Source organism: Myotis myotis, unplaced genomic scaffold (genome assembly GCF_014108235.1).
Source record: "Myotis myotis isolate mMyoMyo1 unplaced genomic scaffold, mMyoMyo1.p scaffold_m19_p_19, whole genome shotgun sequence".
In the NCBI taxonomy this organism is placed as follows: Eukaryota; Metazoa; Chordata; class Mammalia; order Chiroptera; family Vespertilionidae; genus Myotis; species Myotis myotis.
Genome location: NW_023416323.1, coordinates 720,030 through 742,646, shown reverse-complemented (window position 1 = coordinate 742,646; position 22,617 = coordinate 720,030). Strand labels below are relative to the sequence as shown.

Sequence of the window (22,617 nt, the reverse complement as noted above, 5' to 3'; positions counted from 1 at the left end):
CAAACGCTGTTTGATAGAACTTCTACGGCAATGATGGAAATGTTTTATATCTTCTCTGTATAATGTCACAGCCTCGAGTCAAGTGGGGCTATTGAGCACCTGAAAGTGGCTGGTTTGGGGGAACTAAGTTTTATAAGGCATCGAATTTTAATAAATAAACATATATATATATATATATATATGTAGTTTTGTTGTTGTTAATTCTCACCTAAGGATATTTTTCCCATTAATTTTTAGAGAGAGTGGAAGGAAGGGAGGGAGAGGGAGAGGAAGAGAGAAACATCAATGTGAAAGAGACACATCGATTGCTAGCCTCCCACACAAACCCCAACCAGGGCCAGGATCAAATCTGCAACACAGGTTTGAGCCCTTGACAGGGAATAGAACCGGAACCCTTTGGTGTATGAGCCAATTCTCTAACCACCGAGCCACACCTTCCAGGGCTAAATTTATATTATAATAGCCATATGGTATTAGCACAACCCTGGACTCTGTCCCAACAGAGCTCAAAACTATAACTGACCCCTCCCACTTCTCCAGCCACACGCCCCCTCCCACGGGGCTGCCCTCTCCCACTGAGCCCCCAGCTTGTCCAGGATTCAGCAGCTTCTTCAAAGCACCTCGAGGGCGTGCAGCCTCGGAGCCTTTGCTCAATTGTGCTGTTTACACTCACCTCACCCCCCGCCTCCCACCCCACTCTGCCTCATCCCTTCTCCTACTCCAGATCTCAGCTGTCCCCTCCTCCAGGAAGCCCTCCCTGCCCCTCAAGCTGAGTGAAGCATCCCTTTGGGTTCTCCCAGCCCCCGAGCTCCTCCATCCCAGTGCTGATCACTCTGCATCATCCTTACCTGGTGTGCCTGTCCCCCACACACGCAGACAGGTGAGCCCCACCGTGGGCTGAGAGCAGGGCAGGAGTTGTCTAATCGTCACTGTCCCCAGCACCATCCAGCGTGGAGCTGGCATAGGGAGGTGTGTTGGGATGAATGAATGAATGAATGAATGCTTTTGAAAAACCATGCTAAGAGCTTTAGAATGAGCCAGCCCCACATCAAATCCCACCTCCCCCTTCCGGTAGGCCTGCCACCCTCCTTATCCTCCGTTTCCTCATCTCTGAAATGGGAAAAGTGACTCATGGCGGATGCCGAATGAGGCAGTAGTGTGTGTCAGGCCTGGGGAGAGGGGGCATTGCTCAACCAGAGGCCACTGTAACTGTCGTTGTAATTACTGCTGCTGCTGACAGTCAGGTTGAGTGGGAAAGAGAGTGAAGGGGCCAAGGGAGGCGTGCTGGGAAGCCCCAGCAAATTCCCCAGTCGCTGGAAACAGGTCCAACCAGTGTCTGCACATTCATCGCAGGGAGCACAGGTGGAGCTCCGGGGTTGAGGACAGGGTGCCGGCTGGCTCGGCGGCTCCCCGGGGTCCTCGCTGAGCTGGCCCCCTGCAGACCGCCCGGGGCCGCCCTCCGGCCCCCTCGGTGCCCAGCAGGTGGCATCTCCACAGGACGCCAAGATGGAGATTCCCACGGGGACCCAGTGCCACTTCTCACAGGGCCTCCTGCTCTCAGGTAAGGAGGAAATGCCCCCCAACGCCCAGGCCAGGCGAGCAGGTGAGCCTCAGCCCCGGGGTGGGGTTTCCCCTTGGAAGAAGGAAATCTGTCAGGGAAGATAAAAGTATTCGAGAAGGAAGAAAAGGGGAGGAGCAGAGTCACAGCCCCGTCACCACTTTATCTACGGAATTTTCTAGAATATTAGGACCACGAGGGCAGGAGTGTATCTGTGTATCCAGTTCCCTGCTGCATCCCCAGCGCCTAGATATCGAGGGAATTTTAGACATAGCCTGTATAATTGGCATTTTAACATAAATAATATATGTGCTTATAAGTATTGGTTATCAGTGATGGCGAACCTAATTTTTTTTGGTTGATTTTTCTTTGTTAAATGGCATTTAAATATATAAAATAAATATCAAAAATAGAAGTCTTTGTTTTACTATGGTTGCAAATATCAAAAAATTTCTATATGTGACACGGCACCAGAGTTAAGTTAGGGTTTTTCAAAATGCTGACACGCCGAGCTCAAAAGGTTCGCCATCGCTGGGTTAGACCAAGCATGTCAAACTCAGGCTCACACGGGCCAAATAAACAAGGTTTAAGTGTATGTGGGCCACAAAAAAAACAAAAGCTTCAATTTTCATAGAAATGTAGGTTAATTTCAATAGAGACATGATGAATACAAAGGGCTGAAATAAATGAGTCATCGTTAACATAAAAGAATAGAACATTTTAATAAAAATTAATATTTTATTTTGAACATTTTAATAAAATAATATTTTATTTTATTAACTTACCAGACACTGAGTAACTGCACTAATTAATAAGTGTAACACAATAAACCTATTTCTCTTGTTCTCCAAGAGCAAAATATTTCCTCTTGCGCACACCAAACCAGTCCAAGACTAATGACGTGGAAATCGGCTGCTAAAATATTCGCTGCTAGTATTAGTGGAGAGAAATGGTGCGCCTGTGGATAAGGGAAATGAATGCAACATGATTGTAGTAATCAGTCATTAGCGAACGTTGTAGTTCATTATTAATAACTAGTGGCCCAGTGCACGAATTCATGCACATTGAAAGGAAATTAATTAGAAGAAATATTTTAATATTGCTATTCGCCCTTTCTCTATAATAGAAGTGTCAACCAAATTCACGATCGACAATGACATTGAAACACACGCATGCGATTGGCGTCAGTGAGAGCTTTATATGTATCACACATATGCAAGTCAACTTAGCCTTTTATAGATATAGAATAAACTTGCTTAATTAGACCTGCTTTCTGATGTAGCTAAACTTTTTCCAGCCCAGTGAAGCACCCCAACTACTCTTTCAGGTAATTGTCAGCAACACAGCAGCAAATATCAACAGGAAGCAGGTTATTATTGTAGATCACGCAGGGAGAACAAAGGGTGAAATATTTAACTGTAGCAGAGTTTGACTATATTCTGCGCAGTGAGAAAACCTGAAGTCATTTTCAAGGTCCACCATTTCTTACTTATTTTCAGTCGGGTCAAGTTTCTAAGCTTTCTAAATCTCTGTTTTCTGGCTAATGAAAAGAAAATAGGATTCCACTGAGTCTCCTATTTACCTACTCCAGGACTTCTGTGGGGATCAAATGAGATGAGGCACAGGAAAACGCTTCACAGACATTTGGTTACAGTGTGAAATGTTTCCACCTGTGTTCCTGGGTGGACGAAATCGCAAGGGGGCTAGTCATCACTAGGGAGAGGAAGCTGGGCATTGCTACGTGATGGCATTACCCGGCACCCACAGCGACCCATTCAGGGCTGGGCTGGGCTGTGGGCTGCATTTTGCACCATTTCGGCAGCATCGGCTGTGATTTGGTGGGCTGTCACCCCAGGGTGGTGGTGGGGCCTGTGTCCCACTTGGGGGAAGCCAAGTGTTGCTTTGTGGGTGCCAGGTCCACGGGGCCATTTCTCTGTGCGCATCACAGCAGCTCCTGCATTCTGCCCCCTGGTGGTCAGTGCACATCATAGCAACCAGTCAGAAGGTGGGAAGGACACTTAGCATATTAGCCTTTTATGTAGCTAGATGATGTATAACAGGATATTGTAAAAATTAAGTTACAAAATTTTTATTAAAACATTTCTTACATACAGTTATATTGGCTGGGCTGCAAAAATATCAATTGCAGGCCACGAGTTTGACATGCTTGGGTTAGATGAATGAAGTAATGAATTCAGAGATTCCCAGGGCTTAGAAGCAGGCCACACAGCATCTCAGGGCAGAAAACCTTCTGGACCAATGTAATGGCAAATCTGTGGCATCCATACCCAGGTTTCCACTCCTGAACCCAGGGCAGACATTACTAATCAATTCCAGCACTGTCCCCAAAGAATAGCACTCAGAGAGAGCTCTTACCCTCCAATGAGGACTTACAGTGCAGAGAATGCTATGGTCCCTGCCCAACACACCTCTGATCTCAGGCCTCCCTGAAACTCCCCACAGCCTCAGTCCTGGCCCTCTGGGTCCCCCAAGGCTCCTGGGCGGCCCTCCGCATCCAGAAGATTCCAGAGCAACCTCAAAAGAACCAGGACGTGCTCCTGTCTGTCCAGGGCATCCCAGACACCTTCCAAGACTTCATCTGGTACCGGGGGAAGGAGACAGATGGTGGCACGAGGCTGTTCACCTACATCCCTGACATACAGCGGCCCCAGAGAGACGGCATCGCCATGGAGCAACGAGACATCGTTGGCTTCCCCAATGGCTCCATGCTGCTGCGTGACGCCCAGCCCAGAGACAGCGGCACCTACCACGTGGAGGTCCACATCAACCCTTCGTCGACCATGCGGGCCAAGACTGAAGTCCAGGTGCTCGGTGAGTGTTGGGTGCTGGGGGAGGAAGTGGGAAGCCTCATGCACCCTGAGCAGCTACTGCTGGGGTCCAACCCCAGCAGGTCCAGGGGTCCCCTAAGGTGTGGATGGAGTCGGCGAAGAAGGAATGACACGGAGACAGCGTTCAGTTGATCAGCAGCCTAGCCAGGATCTCTAGCCAAGTTCTGGTCATGATCTCCAGCGAAGTTCTGGTTAGGATCTCCAGCCAGGTTCTGTGTCCATGTTCTCTTGCTAGGTTCTCCAGCCAGGTTCAGTAGCCATGTTCCCTCGCTAGGTTCTGTCCAGGTTCTCCAGCCAGGTTCTGTAGCAATGTTCTGTCACTAGGTTCTCCAGCCAGGTTCGGTCGCCAGGTTCTAGTCAGGTTCTCTAGCCATGTTCTATCCAGGTTCTGTAGCCAGGTTCTGTCTCCTTGGTAGCCTATGCCCCCGTGGCCTCCACGCCCAGCAACTGCCTTGGGATCCCCTCGCCTGCTGGGGGGGGCCCGGCATTGATCACATATCTTGGGGAACCCAGGTTTCTTCTCCAGGTTCTCCAGCCAGGTTCTGTCTCTAGGTTCTTCAGCCAGGTTCTCTTGCTAGGTTCTGTCCCTAGGTTCTGTGGCCAGTTTCTGTTTCTAGGTTCTGTGTCTAGGTTCTGTCTCTTGTTGTCTTGTTACATCTGTATTTATACCAGTTGATTCCAATCCTATCAATCTCTATTCCAAAGGTTAGGGCGTTTCTTATTTCCATTCCAGGGAGTAAAGATTATGTAGCTTAAGCATGATTGTTCATAGTTAAAGTGATTAATTACCCGCCTGGCACTTAGTTAAGGGGTTTTATTCCCTCCCTAACTTCAGGGGAAAATCCCTACCTGGGGAAACAACCTTTCTCAGAGAGGTGACCTTGGTTAAAACACATAGTGCCAAGAAGGTGAGCAAACATATTAATAACAGTGTGCCTTATATGCCAGGTCCCTTGAAACAGCAAGGATGGACCGGCTCCCAGCAAGCTACCACATTCTGGGCCCGGTGCAAACACTTCCTCTATTTCACACACATTGATTGAGCAATTCCTGTGTGCCAGGCTCCAAAGATATTTACTCCCCGCATGCATTAGCTAATAAAATATCTATTGAATGACAAACACAGAGACAGACCTGGCGAGTGGACCATCTCACTTACTCCTCACGTGCACTCATTAATGAAACACTTATTGAGCACCTAGTGTATGCCTGGTCCAGAGGGATACACTATATCACTCAGGTCTTCATGTTCATACATCAAGTGTTTTTTGATTAATCCACTCTGGACCAAACACAGGAGACAGGGTAGTGGACAACAGCAACGGCTACCATTTCTTGGACACTTGTTATGGGCCAGGGACTGTTGTAAACATGCCCTAGGGCAGGGGTGGGGAATGGCTGGCCCGAGGGCTGTATAAGACCCGCAAAATCATTTGGTCTGGCCCTGCCAAGGCACTAGGGGTGAGTTAATTAAGTGATTGACAAAATACAGCAGGCTATTTTTTTAATGCATGGATCTTTTTATTAAATATATTTTTATTGATTTCAGAGAGGCGATGAGAGAGAGAGAGAAGCATCAATGATGAGAGAGAATCATTGATCGGCTGCCTTCTACACACCCCTTACTGGTAGTCGAACCCAAAACCCAGGCATGTGCCCTGACTGGGAATCGAACTGTGACCAGCTGGTTCATAGGTCAACGCTCAACCACTGAGCCATGACGGCTGGGCGCTAATTTTTCAGTTGATGATTTCGTATGGCCGCAGATGATGTTATAAATATCCAAATGGCCTTTGGAAGAAAAACGGTCCCCCACGCTTGCCCTAGAGCATAGCTTCTCAGCCAGGGCACTGTTGACATTTTGAACTGGTTAATTCTTTTTTTCTTTTTTTAATATATTTTATTGATTTTTTACAGAGAGGAAGGGAGAGAGAGAGAGAGTTAGAAACATCGATGAGAGAGAAACATCGATCAGCTGCCTCCTGCACATCTCCCATTGGGGATGTGCCCGCAACCCAGGTACATGCCCTTGACCAGAATCGAACCTGGGACCCTTCAGTCCGCAGGCTGACACTCTATCCACTGAGCCAAACCAGTTTCGGCTGGTTAATTCTTTATAGCAGGGGCTGTCCTGTGCCCTGTGGGCCACTGAGCACCATCGCTGTCCTCTACCCACCAGATGCCAGGAGCCCCCCTGCCAGTCATGACAACCAAAAATGTCTCCAGACGTTGCCAGATGTCCCCCAGGGGCAAAGTCACCCCCGTTGAGAACCACTGCCCTAGAGTAACTCACTTTTACCTGTAAAAAACTCCATGATATGTTATAGTCGCCCTCGCCTGTTTGGTTCAGTGGATAGAGCGTCGGCCTGCAGACTGAAGGGTCCTGGGTTCGATTCCGGACAAAGGCAATGCCTGGGTTGTGGGCTCCATCCCCATGGGACATGCAGGAGGCAGCCGATTAATGATTCTCTCTCATCATTGATATTTCTCTCTCTCTCTTCCTCTCCCTTCCTCTCTGAAATCAATAAAAATATATATTTTTAAAATGTTATATGTCAATTATATTTCAAAGAAGCTGGTGGGGGGTGGCCCATAATAACCCGACTCAATCACTCATCATCTACGTCCCCAAAGTTATCTTTGCGAACTTCATAATGAATTCTAATTTATCAGTTCACATATTGGGTCTCACTAGGAGAGTAAGCCTTCAAAATGAGAGAAATAGAACGTACTCATCCTTTTATCATCCAACATCTACTGCCATGTGTAGAACATAATAGGTTCTCAGTTAATGTTTGTTGACTAAATAAATAAATGAATGAAAACTTTAATTAAAAAAAAAAAAACTCCCACGAGGCAGGTGCCATCATGGTCTCCATTTTACGGTTGGGGAACTGAGGTACAGAGAGGTTACGATTGCTCAGTAAAAAAAATTAAACAGAATGATGCGATCTGGGATGGGAGGTTATCGGGGAGGCCTCCCTGGAGACGGGACATGGAGCAGAGACGACAAGAAGGCCAGGGAGGCAGGAAGCCGGGCAGGTTTCTGGGGACAAGGTTCCTGGCAGAGGGAACAGCAAGTGCAAAGGCCCAGAGGCCAGGCTAGTTTGGTGTGTTCGACACTTAGACCGCACAACGCCATGGCTACAGGGCGGTGAGCAGGCGGGGTGTTCATAGCCGAGTCTGAGAGGCGCACGGGGAGCAGGCTTGTCGGCCGTGGGGAGACTGACAAGAAGCCAGACCGGGTTTAAAACAGACAGTGATCTGAGTCACAGTGTAGCCCATCCGTGGGGCCAGTGCGGGTTGGGTTTCTGTTTTATCCAGGAGGAGCCTGAGCCAACGGGAGACCAGCGTGCCTGAGGCAGGACAGCAAGGAGGGCCTCCGCAGGATGTATGTGCGCCGAGGCTGAGGCTGTGAGGACAGTGGGGCGCACAGTGGGGCGATCTTGTCAAGCCCGGGAGGTAGCCCCTGGGATGTGAGAGCCAGGAGGCCTGGGTCCACAGCTGTGTCCCTGGAGCCTAGAGCAGGGCAGGACTCACTGTTGAATGAATGGGTGGGGCCCACAGGGTCTGGCGGGAAATGAGCTGTCAGGAAGGCAGGTGCTCCCTCCTCCTCCAGGGGGCGCCATCGCTGGTCTCGTCTCTGCTCGGGGCTCCATTCTCCCCTCCGGGTCCTGGGATTCCCATCGCGACACTAAATAGTGCGGGAGCCCAGGCCTCTCTGCATATTCTCCATCTCCTCTCCCAGGATGCGGAGATAAAGAGAAAAGGAGCTGGACAGACAGGCAGACAGACAGACGGAGAGAGCCTGGCTGGCCCACCTGGCCTGTGATTGGCTTCCCCTTGAGTTGAGAGTCCACCCCTGGTCCAAGGGGGTGGGACCAAGTAGAGCAAACAGGATGGGGAGCTGGGGATCAGGGCTGGGAAGATGAGCCAGAACTCAGCACCTATAATTGTCATAATATGTATTTATTGTCGCTTCCTTCACCATTAATCCCCGGGTGCCTAGAGCTGTGCTGAGCACACACCAGGCACTGAGGAAATCATCGCAATGCCATCTCCCATCTAAGAGGCACGTACCCCATACCACGCACCTCCAGCTCAGAACTTTGCTGGCCTCAACTCATTTCATTCCCACACAAACCCTGTTGGGGAAGCCCTGGGGTGGTCCCCATTTTACAGAGGGGCAAACTGAGGCCCAGGGAGGGCCCAAGACCACACCACTGGGAGGAGGGGAGCCAAGGCTCCAGCTGGGTCCCAGTCCATCCCCTGGTGCCTCTGCCACCTGGCTCTTTCTCTATCACAGGGACTCCAGGAAGCACTGAGGGGTCCCGTGGAGAGAGGGGTCCTATGGAGAGAGGGGTCCCGGGGAGAACAGGAAGTAACAGGGCCTGGCAGGACCTGCCTTGACTGAGCATAGGGGGTGGGGAAGCAGAGGGGTGCAGCTCAATGGAAAAGGAAGAACAAAGCAAAAGGCAGAGGCTGAATTCATGGGAATTAGGGACAGAGCTGGGACAGTCACCTTGATAACCGGGGCATTTATTTTTGAGGGCCGTTGTGGCCCCAAGTTCAGCCCTCCATGGTGGGGGATGGAGAGGGCAGGGTGCACTCCCTGCATTCCGGGTAACTCGCAGGCTTTATCTCTCCTAATCATGCAGGGATTGGGCTCTAAGGGAAGCCCCCGCAGCGGGCCTGTGCAGAAAGGGGCTTAATATGCCCTAGCCGGTTTGGCTTAGTGGATAGAGCGTCGGCCTGCGGACCAAAGGGTCCCGGGTTCTACTCTGGTCAAAGGCATGTACCTTGGTTGCAGGCTTCTCCCTAGTCTGGGCCCTGGTTGGGGCTTGTGCAACCAATCGATGCATTTCTCTGTGTTTCCCTCTCTCTTCTACTCTTCCTAAATATCAATGGAAGAATATCCTTGGATGAAGGTTGACTAAAATAAAGAAAGAACAAAAGAACAAAAGCACGGAAGGAAGGAAGGAAGGAAGGAAGGAAGGAAGGAAGGAAGGAAGGAAGGAAGAAAGAAAGAAAGAAAGAAAGAAAGAAAGAAAGAAAGAAAGAAAGAAAGAAAGAAAGAAAGAAAGGGGCTTAATAGAGTCCTGGGTGCTCACGGGGCCTCCAGGCTGGGAACCAGGAACCAGAAATTCCTCAGCAAAACTGCGCCTGCCTGCCTGCCTGCCTGCCTGCCTGCCTGCAGGGCACTGGAAAGCTGCATTCATTCGTTCGTTCGTTCATTCATTCATTCATTCATTCAACAAACATCCCATTGCCCACCTGCTGTGTGAGAGGCACCGAGTTCATGGAAGGAACAGGACGGAGATCTCTGCCCTGGTGGCGTTTATACGTCCGTGGGCATGTCCACCTCGTCCTCCCCATCAAAGGCCTGGTCCGGGGCCCTGCCGAGGTCTCTAGCTTCTGGAGCCTAGTCTCACGTGGGTGCATCAGAGCCTGGGTCACATGACCGTGGGAGGTTGAACAGGAAGCTAAGAAGGGGAGTCTCTAGAAGGAGTCGAGGGGAAGGATTCGCAGGCCCAGGGCGGCCTGAAAACACAGTGTGGCCGCGGGTCCTGAGGCAGAGAGAGCACGTGGAGAGTCAGTGTTCCAAAAGGCCAAGGCAGGAATGGGGGCCTCTCCTGACCTCGCCTTGGAAGTCACACCGTGCCACCTGAGGACATGTTTATTGATTTTAGAGAAAGAGGTGGGGGGAGAGAGAGAGAAGCATCAATGGGTTGCCTACTATACACACCCCAGCTGGGGACCGAACCCACAACCTAGGTATGTGCCCTGACCAGGAATTGGAGCCGCAACCTTTTTGGGGAGCGGGGAGAGGAGTACAGGACGACACTCCAACCAACCAAGCCAGCCAGCCGGCCAGGGCTCCCCTGCATTCATCCTTTGGATTACAAGGGAGTCACCGAGATTGGCCCCGATTCCAGGCCGGGGTGTCAGCGCCTCCCGCTGGAGAGAAGAGCAAGGCCGGATCACAGAAGCGCATCCCGTCCCAATCAACTTTGGAAAATACAGTGATGCACAGGCTCCCTGTCTGCTTGCTCACTGTCTATAATAAACGGCAGAAAATGCAGCGAGTTCTAAAAAGAGGACGCTTCATCGTGCGAACCGGGCAGGGTTTTTGCTGCAGCGGCGGAAACTGCTTCAGGCTGATGGAAGCAGCAAAGGGACCGATGGAGAATCCAGAGCAGCTCAAGGGCCCTGCAGGTGCCGGCAGCCAGGCGGGCGGTGTTGTGTATGGAATTAGGTCCCATAATTCCATCAGGAAGATACGCTGTCCCAACCCGCAGTCCTCAGAATGGGGCCCTCTTTGGAAATAGGGTCTCACAGAGGTGCCCAAGTGATATGAGGTCAGTAGGGTGGGCTCCGACCCAGTAGGACCCATGTCCTTATAACGTGGGCAATTGTGGACACAGAAATCTGGATGTGAAATTGCCCGGGGTTTCTATGTCAGAAGCAATGTCGCGTTTTGTTTGCTCAACACGGTGCTTTAAGGCATAAGCTGTTCACACAGGAGGCTGGAAAAATGTCTTTATTGGTGGCAAGCTTCTGCCCAGCGAAAACTCAAGGTTCTCTTTCCAAGGAAGGAGGGGACATGGGTAATGCCTTCCTGGTGGCAAAATGACCCGTGTTCACAGGCCTCACAACTCCAGGACTTTGGGAAGAAGGGATGTCCTGTTCCCAGACTCCAACCACAGCCCTTCCCCTCACTCTGGCTGGCTCCGCCGCCTGAACCAATCACTTAGGCCGAGTCAATGAAGGGTTCTGATGGGCTTCCATCTGGATTGCTGCCCATCCTGATCCAACCAACTGTGACAAGGGGTGGGTCTATACTGATTGGAATATGTTAATGAGGCCCGAGGCAGAACTGGGATTGGGGTCAATCCCTCTGAAAAAGCCCATTTTTCCCAAAGTTGATTGCAGCGATAGGCTCTTCTGTGATATGACCTTGCTACTCGCCTGTCCACAACGGTGGCATGATAGAGGTGTTGGGGAGACACCCACATGCCTATTCTCCCAACATGAAGACACTAATTGTGCCCTAGCCAGTTTGGCTCAGTGGATATAGCGTCGGCCTGCGGACTAAAGGGTCCCAGGTTCGATCCCAGCCAGGGGCACATGCCCGGGTTGCAGGCTCAATACCCCCCCAGTGAGGGACGTGCAGGAGGCAGCCAATCAATGATTTTCTCTCATCATTGATGTTTCTATCTCTCTCTCTCTCCCTTCCTCCCTGAAATCAATAAAAATATATATATTTTTAAAAGACACTAATTGCATAACTAAGTGAGTAAGCTAGGAAGAGAAGGTATCAGGAGTCTCCTTGGCCTGGGTTATCCGACAAAGCTTCCAGAAGAGCTGCGAATGGGAAAATGAGGAGGGGTCACAGCACGTGGGGAAGAGCATGCCAGGCAGAGGGAACAGCATGGCAAGGGCTGGACAACCAAGACAGTGAGGAAGGGAGTCGGGGGTGATGAGAGTGGGTCGGTGGACTGGGCAGCAGGTGGCAGAGCAAGCAGGTCCTGGCCGGGGGGGCTCTGGATATTGTGGGAAGATTGGGCAATTCGTGAGGGGGCGGGAGGACAGGCGCTGGGAGGTTCCCTGAGTCAGAACACAGCCTCAGCCTTGCCCCACCTCCTGAGTCACTCAGGGAAGCCACTGAATTTTACCTGCTGTTGTGGGGATTGGATAAGCTAGAAGGTGCAAAACTTGCTGGTGCAGTTTCTGGAAAAGGGACAGCTTTCTATCCGGCTTTCTATCCTCTGCCCAAAGTGACCCCCTGGGCCTTGGTTTGTACATCCACAAAATGGGTCTAACTTAGCCAATTCCCTGGGAATGGAGACTACTACTTTTTTTAAAAAAAATATATTTTATTGATTTTTTACAGAGAGAAAGGGAGAGAGATAGAGAGTTAGAAACATCGATGAGAGAGAAACATCGATCAGCTGCCTCCTGCACATCTCCCACTGGGGATGTGCCCGCAACCCAGGTACATGCCCCTGACCGGAATCGAACCTGGGACCCCTCAGTCCGCAGGCCGACGCTCTATCCACTGAGCCAAACTGGTTTCGGCGGAGACTACTACTGAATATGCCCAGATACCAGACAAGTCTGGACACAGGCTATCCCCTTCCCCCCAGTGACAAGACTAAAGTTTAAAATGGGTTTTGAGCCCTGGCTAGTTTGGCTCAGTGGATAGAGTGTCGGCCTGTGAACTGAAAGGTCCCACGTTCAATTCTGGTCAAGGGCACATGCCCGGGTGGGGGACTTTCGGGAGGCAGCTGATCCATGATTCTCTCTCCTCATGGATGTTTCTATCTCTCTCCCTCTTTCTTCCTCTATGAAATCAATAAAAATATATTTTAAAAAATAGAATGTATTTTGAGCATTGTGAACAAATAAACTTTTAGGGAGATGGATGAAATAGGCAAACATTTATTAATTTGAATATGTATGTATGTATGTATGTGTGTGTATACACACACACACACACACACACACACACTAGAGGCCTGGGTGCACAAAATTCGTGCACCAGTAAGGCCCCTAGGTCTGACCGGAAATCAGGGCGGATCTGTGGGGCAACTGTCGGGGCGATCAGGGGACCCCTGCTGGCAACTGCCTTGGCCGGCCTGGCGCTGCCCACTCGCCAGCCCCACCCCACCCCCACCAGTCACCTCCCTCTATGGGGTGACAGGCAGGGCGATCAAGGGGCCCCCACTGGCACCTGCCTTGGCTGGCCTGGGGCCTGCAAGCTGGGGGCAGCTCCTACATTGAGTGTCTGCCTCTTGGTGGTCAGTGCGTGTCATAGAGACCGATTGTTCTTCCGTTCGGTCGATTTGCATATTAGGCTTTTATTATATAGGAGATATATATGTGTGTGTGTTTATGTGTATGTATATGGAGAGAGAAAGAGGCTCTAGTCCAGTGGTCAGCAAACTGCGGCTCTCGAGCCACATGCGGCTCTTTGGCCCCTGGAGTGTGGCTCTTCCACTAAATACCACGTGCGGGCGTGCATTGAAACTTCATGGCCCATGCGCAAAAGTTGGTATTTTGTGGAAGAGCCACACTCCAGGGGCCAAAGAGCCGCGTGTGGCTCTGGAGCCACAGTTTGCTGACCACTGCTCTCGTCCATTTGGAAATAACAGTCTTTACCTGTTCTGAGCCTGAAATAGCTCATTCCCACCATTCAAGCGCTCTCAGGACTCAGTCATCTTTTAGAAGCCACACAGAGCGGCTATTAGTTCCAGTGGCCCAGGTGTGATCACTTACTGTGAGCCCTCAGGGAGGTCAGTTCACCTCTCTGTGCCTCATCTGTACAATGGCATAGACTCTACTTTGTTGGAGAATTGAGAGAAGTGTGTGTGTGTGTGTGTGTGTGTGTGTGTGTGTGAGAGAGAGAGAGAGAGAGAGAGAGAGAGAGAAACCTCATTCAATCTTCACAACAACCCTATAAGGTAGGTATTCTTATTATCCCCATTTCTCAGATGGGAAAACTGAGGCTCAAAAAGGTTGAGCAATCTGCCCACGTTCAACATAGCAAGTAGGAGGCAGGGACTAGAACCCAGTGTTCTGATCTCATAATCTATGAACTCAGCTGCCAACAAGGGTTGGGACATAAGCGTCCAACTTGAGATTACAGGCTGGGGGTCCTCAGGGTGGGGGTTGGAGGTCAGGTAGGCTTTTCCCCAAATCTGGCATGCTGAGGTCAAGAACCCTTCAAGCTGAGTGCCCGGTAGTCCCCCAAAGAGAGAAACATCGATGTGAGAGACAAACACCAATCGGTTGCCTTCCATCCGTGCCCTGACGGGGAATCGAACCCACAACCTTTCGGAGCCACTCCGGCCGGGTGACGCGTTGGGTTTTATGTGCAGTGGAACCAACTCAGGTCTGAAAAGCGGGAGAGAGCTCTGGGGCGGGAAGTGGCAGTGACACATCAGTGCTCTATGACCTCTCTCATTCTCCTCAGAAAAGTTTACGGAGCTGCCCGTTGCACACCTGCCCGTGAGCACTGGGATCGTGGCTGCCATCCTCATCGGGTCTCTTGCCGCCGCGTCCCTCCTAGTCGGCAGCATTGCCTACCTCCTGGTGACGAGAGGCTGGAGGGGCCAGAGGCACAGGTACGGGGGCCCCAGGCCACGCTGCGTCCCTTCTGTCTCCTCCCCAGCCCCCGCTCAACCCCTCCCATTCATTGATTCTTCCACAGGCCACATCATCTGGCTCATTCGCAATCTCATCCAATCTTGGGACTCCTGAGGAGACAGAATCTTTCTGTCCTGTCTTAGACAGGATTCTGCTTTGCCAGGGACTAAAACCGGCCGCTCAAACTGGCTTACAGAGAATTAGAAAGTGTTTTGGTGCTGCATGAGCTTCAGGTGTGGCTGGATCCAGGGACTCAATTTTGTCAGGAAACTCCTCCATGCATCTCTCACCTCTGCTTCCCTCTATGGTGCTTTATTCCCAGGCAGGCTCTTACCTTGCCGCGTGACAAAAAGCCCCTGGTGGCTCCAGGTTTAGACGCCACCAGCTCCCCTGCTGCAGGGGAAGGACCGTACCTTGTTCCTGGCAGTTCCAACGAGCCAGAGGGCTGCCTTCAATCACAGGTCCTTGCACGGGCCAGGCACTGCGGCCGGGCGCTGGGACGCTCCAATTGGCCGAACGCGGGCTCTTCGCGCAGCCCTGGAGCTGGAAATAGACCCAGCTTCACACGATCAAACGGACTGCGAGTGGGGAGGGGTTCCCCAAAGGAGAGCCAGAAGCTGTGGCCAAAGAAGTGCGGTGGGTGGTGGGCAGGCAAGGCCACCAGATGTTGCCTACCTCTGCATGGATGGGGCGGAGGGGGGGGGGGGTTGGGAGGGGGGGGGGCGGGGCGGGGCAGTCTTCTCTCTCCTGCAGCTCTTCCTTATGTGCTGTGCTTTCTTAACCTTCATCATTTTACTTGTCTTTCTCCTGATACGTTCTATGTAGGGGTGAGAAGGAGCTGTAAAATATAATATAAGCTGCCCTAGCTGGTTTGGCTCAGTGGATAGAGTGTCGGCCTGCGGACTAACGGGTCCCAGATTCGATTTTGGCCAAGGGCACATGCCTGGCCCTTGGGTGACATGGTGGGTGGTTGCGGGCTCGATTCCCTTCCCCACCAGTAGGGGGCGTGCAGGAGGCAGCCAATCAATGATTCTCTCTCATCCTTGATGTTTCTCTCTCTCTCTCTCCCTTCCTCTCTGAAGTCAATTAAAAAAATGTTTTTTTAAAATAATAAAATAAATAATAACAATAATATAAGCAGAACCACCTTAAAATGTAGCCAGAGCAACAAACAAAATAGAAACAGGTTCACAGATACAGAGGACAGACTGACAGCCGTCAGAGGGCAGCGGGGAGGGCGCTGGGTGAAAAAGGCGCCTTGAACATTTCCTCCCTCAAAGCTTTGGATGTGAAAAGCGCCAGGTGACCTCTGGGCTGGGATTAAAGCCGCATCGTGTCCAAAGTACTGTTTGCAAAATAGCAAGGAGGCAGTATGATAACGATGACTACGGGCTGATGGCGACCTCTAGGCTGGCCACCTAACGCAGTTTTTAGAATGAAAATCACTGTGCTCCCGTCTCTGCACCCACAGAAATGCCCCCTTCTATGGATGTCGTTGTATCCCTGCCCTTTCTCAAGATCCGCCTCCTAATCGGGGCGCGATGTGGACTTCTGCCTGAGCCAGTTGTTTCCTGAGTCGCTCTTCTTTTTTTATCTCAGATAAAAGCTCGTCGCCTGGCAATTTGGCCTCAGATAAAAGCTTGCTGCCTCTCGGTTCGGCCTTTTATTTTTAGGTGAACACAGCCCAGGGGGCCTGGCCCCGGGCGGGTCTGCCTAGGCCAGTGGTTCTCAACCTTGGCTGCAATTAGAATCACCTGGGAATCTTTTTAAAATCCTGATTTCTGGGCCTCGTCCTCCGGAAATTCTGTTTCTTTGCTATGGGGTGGGGCCACAACATTAGTAACAAAAAAACAGAATTTCCGGAGGATGAGGCCCAGAAATCAGGATTTTCAAAAGATTCCCAGGTGATTCTAATTGCAGCCAAGGTTGAGAACCACTGGCCTAGGGCCACCCAGAGTGTGTGGGGGCTTGACTCCCTGCAGAAGTTTCACAGCACGAGTCCGGGTGAATTTTATTTTTTAAACTTGAAAAACATTTATTTACGTGGCCACATCACCCATCATTGAAATGAGTAGCTAAACCTTCTGTCTCCTCGGGAAAACGCAGCACTGTGGATGTCGATTGCATCCTGTGGAGAACTTCGATCTTAGATCCCAGGCGAAGAGCTCCTGGTTTTGGTCCCATGAGCTCTCTTTGAAACGACCTCTCAGGAGAATTTAGAGAATGTTTATTAACGTGGGGGGCAGTGGCTCGAGAAAGGGCTGGGGAGTGAGCCTGCTGGGCTGCTGGGGGCCTTGGGACAGGTTCAGGGGGGTGTCTGGGATGAGCTGCTGCAGCCCATTGCTGCCCTAGTTGCAAGCCCCATGGGGTCCCTTAGAGTTGAGGGGATGCAGGCCTGTGGGGGAAGAAGCAGGCGGCACCGGCATGCTCCTGGGATGGAGACTGTGCTGGGTCCTTTGTCTTGAGGCTTTTATTTCTCTCTGGCAGCAGGAATTTCAGGGGAGTCTCGGGGAGGTTTCAGCAGACTATTCATCACTTTTCCAGGTCTGCTCCTCCAGGGGCCTGGTCTCCACGGACTGGGCAGTGTCAGGGCAGGGGCAGTCCGTCATGTCAGCTGGTCCTGGTGTGGCCCACCTGGTTTTGCTGCTTTTCTGGGTCTGGAGCTGAAATACAGCTGAGGCCGAGATGTTATCTGTAGGGGGGTGGCCTGTATCTGCTGTAAATTGCTGTCAGTTTGCTCAGCCATCTGTCTCCCTGAGCAGGGGATTTAAGCTACCCTCTGTTGGGGAGGAGCAGTGCAAGCCATTTACCCCTCTTAATTGCGGACCAGTAGTTTTATTGCCAGCTTTACCCACTGGCCACGTAAGTTTCAATAAAATAGATAGATGATTGATAGATAGATAGATAGATAGATAGATAGATAGATTTTTTAAACAGTCAGCTGGGGTCCCTCAAAGTCAAGGCCATAATCTTCACTCACCGTGGACATAAGACCTGATCAATCTCCAACCCCCACCTCATCTCCCTGAACTCCCCTCTTCCCACACTCACAGTCCCTCCTCCCAGCCACACTCCTCTCCTTGCTGTTCCTTTGCTGTTTCCGCTCCTGCCTCCGGGCCTCTGTACAGACTGTTCCCTCTGCCTGGAACTCTCTGCCCATGATTTCTGCACAGCTGGTCCCCTTGGTTGGTCCAGGCCTTTGCTCAAGTGCTACCTCCTCAGGGAGGCTCCCAAACACCCTATGGAAACTACGCGTGCACCCCCTCCACCCTCTGCTCCCTTCCATCTGCATTTTCCTTCATAATACTTTTCTCTCTACTGCTGATTGTTTATTCGAATTCTCTATCATCTGTCTATCAATCATCTGATCAATGCTATCTCTATCTCTCTCTCCCCGCTAGTGTGTCCACTCTAGGGGTCTTTGTTGGCCTGTGTCCCCAGTGCCTTCAACAGTACTCAGCTCATGGGTGGTGGCCCATAAATACTTATTCAGCGGATTTACAAATTTGTGGTAGTGAGGCCAAGTGTACTTTTTAAATAAGAGTATTCAAATGAGCCCATTTAAAAAGAAATTTTGTTTACAAATGCAAGGGAAAGTTTATTTAGAAAGTCACAGAGGTAGAAAGAGTGAGCCAGCTGGGCTGCGTGGGCTCAGGAAACAAATTACAGAGGCCAAAGAAGGGCCCTTGGAGCTTAGGGGAGGGAGGGAGGGAGAGAGAGAGAGAGAGAGAGAGAGAGAGAGAGAGAGAGAGAGAGAGCCTAAAGAGACATATTAAGGAAATCATGAGCAGGTGAATGGAGCAGAATTGCTTAAATAGTCTGCATAAATGGTGACTTTGGAGGAACATTGTTCGTTGGCATAAGGTGGAGACTGGGGGAAACTGAGGAAGGGCTGTATGGCAGGGGATTATGGGAGAAGAGATGTGAACAGGGACAGGCCTCGTCCTGGCTCTGAAGTAGGGACATGGCTTTCTGGGGCCTGGTGGGCTTTCCGGCTCCCCTGGGCCTCTCTCCACCCCCGGACGTCGCTGTACTAATGCTGGTTCCCTCCCCATGCCCCCAGGATGGCGGCCACAGGGAAACCGGAGCTGGGCCCCAGTCACAACACTGGTAAGCCAGGCGCCCCGTCCTGCGACCCGGGCAGCCCCCTGCCTCCTTCCTCTTCTCCCCCAGCAACAACCCCCCTGGCCTTCCCCTACTTGGGATCTCCCAAACATTTTCCCCCCAGACCTCTCTGGGGTCCCCAGTCTCAGCCCACAGATTCTGAGGGCATCAGCACTCACCCCAAACCTGTTTTTCTCCTCTGCTCAGTGACTACCACTCCCTGACCCCAGGCACCACACTCACCCAGCCACCAACAGCCACAACCCACAACCCACCTCAGGCTCCACCTCCCAGATCCCCACACCCAGCTCCAGGCCTCCAGCCAGCCTTCACTCCTGGCAGCGTCCTTCTAAAACCCTGACCATGTCACTCTACTCAAAGACCTTCCATGGCTCCCCAGTGCTGTAGGATGAAGTTCGGGCTCCCTGACAGGCCTCTCAAGGACTCCCATAAACCAGCCCCCTCCCCCCCGACTTTCCTGGCTTCATCTCTCACACATTACATTCCCATCCTCAAACAAACAAGCAAAACAAAACAAAAATATCTACATCCAGACCGAACAAACCTATTATAGTTCCTCAAACATGGCAGCTTGCCCTGGTCTGGTGGCTCCGTTGGTGGGAGCGTTGTCCTATACACCCAAAGGCTGCAGGTTCGCTTCCCGGTCAGGACGCATACCTCGGTTTTGGGTTCGATCCCCGGTCAGGATGTGTAAGGGAGGCAATCAATGGATGTTTCTCTCTTCCTCCCTTCCTCTCTTTAAAATCGATGTAGCATGCCGGCTGGCGGGCTCAATCCCCAGTGTGGGGCGTGCAGGAGGCAGCCAATCAGCGATTCTCTCTCATCATTGATGTTTCTCTCTCTCCCTCTCCCTTCCTCTCTGAAATCAATTTAAAAAATTAAAAATAAAATCAATGTAACATATCCTGGGGGGGCAGGAGGAGGATTAAAAAAACAAACAAACATGGCAGGGTCTCTCACTGCCAGGCCTCGGCATGCACCCCTCTGGCCTGGGCACAGCTCTCCCCTCCCTGACAGGCTCAGATGTTCCCTCTTCCAGGAAGCCCTCCAGACACCCCTCCAGGAGCCATCTGGGCTCCCCCCCTCCAGCCCTGCCCACTCGGGGTCGTCCCCTGTCTGGGGGCAGCTCTGTCCCCCCACCGGACTGTGAGCCCGGCTGCCTCCGTCACTGCTGTGTCCCTGGCAGAGCGCTGGGCAAGAAGAGGGGTTTGCACAGCTGACCGCTGAGTGAGTCAGTGGGTGCCGGCAGCAGCCGGAGTGGGCCTCGGGCATCTGTCAGCTGTTCCTCCCCTCGTCCTCTGCTTCAGGCGACAACATCTATGAGGCCATGCGGTCTCCGGGCCTCCTGGCGTCCCCCCTCTGCGACACGGGGCCCCTGAGCGGCGCCGCGGTGAGCCCCACCCCCCCCCTCCGCCCGACCCCGCCCCGCCCTGGCGCCTCCCCTCCCGCACCCTCCGCACCCTCCGGGTCTAAGGGCCAGAGAGGGGGCTGGGAGGAAGCAGCCCGTGGGCTCCGTTTCCCTCTGGCCTCTATTTCCCGCCCGGAGCATGGACGCCCTTTATCCTGGGGGGGGGGGGGGGGGAGATAAGAGCGACATTAAATGAGTGGAGAAACTTCAGAAGCTCAGACTGAAAGCATGGAGCCTCGGTGCTGGCGGGAGGCTGGGCGTATGGGGGTGATGGTCGGGCTGCCCGTGAGGCGGTGCCCTCACACCCACTTCCCAAAGGAGAGCACTGAGGGCAGGGAGGGGCCACCGGGGCGGGGATGACACCACAGGGCAGAGGGGGCAGGGGGAGGGGGCGGTAGGGAGCCTGGCTGACCTGTGTTCTTCCCTTGCAGCCCCCGCTCCTGCCCCTGCAGCCCCCACCCCTGCAGTCCCCACCCCCGCCCCTGCAGCCCCCACCCCTGCAGCCCCCTCCCCTGCAGCCCCCGCCCCTGCAGCCCCCACCCCCGCTCCTGCAGCCCCCACCCCTGCAGTCCCCACCCCCGCCCCTGCAGCCCCCACCCCTGCAGCCCCCACCCCCGCCCCTGCAGCCCCCGCCCCCGCCCCCGCAGGTGCAGGAGGACCACCACTACCAGGTGCGAGGCTGGGAGGCAGGCGGGGCGGCGGGGACCCCATGGGGCCGGGTGCGGAAGGGTCAGGAAGACCGCTGGGCGGGGCTGCCCACCAGCCCCTGCTCTCCTCTCAGGGTCTGCAGCCCCCGGGATGCCCGTCACAGCCTCCGGGGAGCCCCTGGGCAGGCCCTTCCCCTCCTGAGGCTGCAGTTCCCCTCGGTCACAGGGTCCAAGGCTGTGAGTGTCACAGGAGGAAACCAGCCCAGAGAGGGAAGGGCCTCGCCCAGGGTCACACAGCAGGTCAAGGCCCATCCCTGGGCCTGGGTCTCAGCCCCTTCAGGCCCCGCCTGTCTGCCCCTGGGTGTCTCTGTCCCCCTCTCTGTGCCTCTGAGTCTGTCTGCAGACCCCTGTGTGTGTGCCCGTACCCCCTTCTCTCTCTCTCTCTCTCTCTCTCTCTCTCTCTCTCTCTCTCTCTCCCCCCCCCCCCTTTTATCTTTCTCTCCCTAACTCTTTCTCTGTACTCCTCACATCTCTTGTTTCTCTGTGTCTGTCTCTCCAGTTCCTTCACCTCTGTCGCCCTGTCTGCCCTTTTCCTGCCTCTTCCCGTGCCTCCGTCTCTAAGCCTCTCTCCATCTCAGGCTGCCATTCTCTGTTTGGGTGTGTTTTCCGCTGTGTCTCCCAGTCCCTAGCTGGTTCTTCTGACTCCCCCGACTCTCACCCCCACAACACCCCCTCTCTCTCTTTCCCCAGGACCTGCTGAACCCCGACCCTGCCCCTTACTGCCAGCTGGTGCCAACCCCCTGAAGGGGTCCCAGCCAGGCTGGCGGGAGAGGGAAGGCCTCAGACCGCCCCCAGGGACCTGGCAGGACCAGGCCGGCAGGGCTGTGGGGCTGACGGGTGGACTCTCTGAAGACACAGCAAGACCCCAGCAGGTGTCCAGCGGGGACAGGGGACCCGGGCAGGGCCCATCCTGTCGCTCAACCTCTGCGTGTGCCACATGCCCTTCATCTGGTCCTCCCAGCAACCTGACCTAAGCCATGAGCCTGGGAAAAGCAGTCTCTTCCCTCCCCTCTCCTCCTCCACTGGGGTATTTGGGGGTGAGGAAGGCGGTCTGGGCCTGCCTCCAACCAGATCTCACAAGCGCCCACTTGGGGAGACTCACGACTGACTGTCAGCCCACAACACCCCATACCCGCCCCCTCCCTGGTTGCCTCCCCAGCCCCTTCCCCTGGGGACAAGGCAACCCCCCACCATACATGCAGGGAGGGCTGGCCTCACAGATCTGTGGCCCAGAGGACAGTCCTGGTCAGTTACTCTGGCTGCCTCACCCCTGCCCTCTCAGGCAGAGCCCACCCTCTCTAAGCCCATCTAAACCCATCTCTCAGAACCTGTGGCCCTCTTCTGCCTGTTGTCCCCACCTGGATCTCACCAAATCCCTCAGGGCAGGACTCCCTTCTCTACCCCCCCCCACCCCACCCCCACTCCCAATGGGAGCCCAGTCTCTGGCCCTTAATTCACTCATTCATTCATCCAGCAATAAGCAGGCTGTGTGGCCAGTCTCTGGCCCTTAATTCACTCATTCATTCATCCAGCAATAAGCAGGCTGTGTGGCCGTGCACAGTTCTAGATCCTGCAGCTTCGGCAGCGAATGAAGTGGAGGAATGCTCTCCTGGAGGGATACTCTGACGGGAGAGAGTCGGGAAACTAAAAAACTAACGTAGCCCTGACGGGTTTGGCGCAGTGGATAGAGCCTTGGCCTGCAAACTGAAGGGTCCCAGGTTTGATTCCAGTCAAGGGCACATACCCAGGTTGCGGGCTCAATCCCCAGTAGGGTGTGCAGCAGGCAGCCAATCAGTGATTCTCTCTCATCATTGATGTTCC

The 22,617-nt window shown here is 53.1% G+C and overlaps 1 protein-coding gene across 5 annotated transcripts; it reads left to right on the top strand.

The window, feature by feature from the left end:
* The first annotated feature begins 1,235 nt into the window (after positions 1-1,235).
* On the top strand, positions 1,236-22,584 carry CEACAM19 (CEA cell adhesion molecule 19). 5 transcript variants are annotated; one of them, XM_036346150.1, is made up of 7 exons: positions 1,242-1,561; positions 4,022-4,390; positions 14,384-14,534; positions 18,620-18,666; positions 19,989-20,071; positions 20,680-20,760; positions 21,487-21,689. In XM_036346150.1, exons 1-7 carry the CDS (start codon positions 1,507-1,509, stop codon positions 21,538-21,540), a joined length of 840 nt encoding a protein of 279 aa, XP_036202043.1. In that variant the 5' UTR covers positions 1,242-1,506; the 3' UTR covers positions 21,541-21,689. The 5 variants fall into 5 exon arrangements, with proteins under 5 accessions (XP_036202042.1, XP_036202040.1, XP_036202039.1 ...); XM_036346147.1 differs by lacking the exon at positions 20,680-20,760 and having other exon boundaries at positions 1,238-1,603; XM_036346148.1 differs by lacking the exon at positions 20,680-20,760 and having other exon boundaries at positions 1,245-1,561.
* The last annotated feature ends 33 nt before the right edge of the window (positions 22,585-22,617 follow it).

Coding starts and splice junctions, on each gene's coding strand:
- CEACAM19 (XM_036346146.1), top strand. CDS start 1,507: ATGGAGATTCCCACGGGGACCCAGTGCCACTTCTCACAGGGCCTCCTG. Junction 1,604..4,021: donor CGCCCAGGCCAGGCGAGCAG/GTGAGCCTCAGC, acceptor AACTCCCCACAG/CCTCAGTCCTGGCCCTCTGG. Junction 14,535..18,619: donor TGGAGGGGCCAGAGGCACAG/GTACGGGGGCCC, acceptor CCATGCCCCCAG/GATGGCGGCCACAGGGAAAC.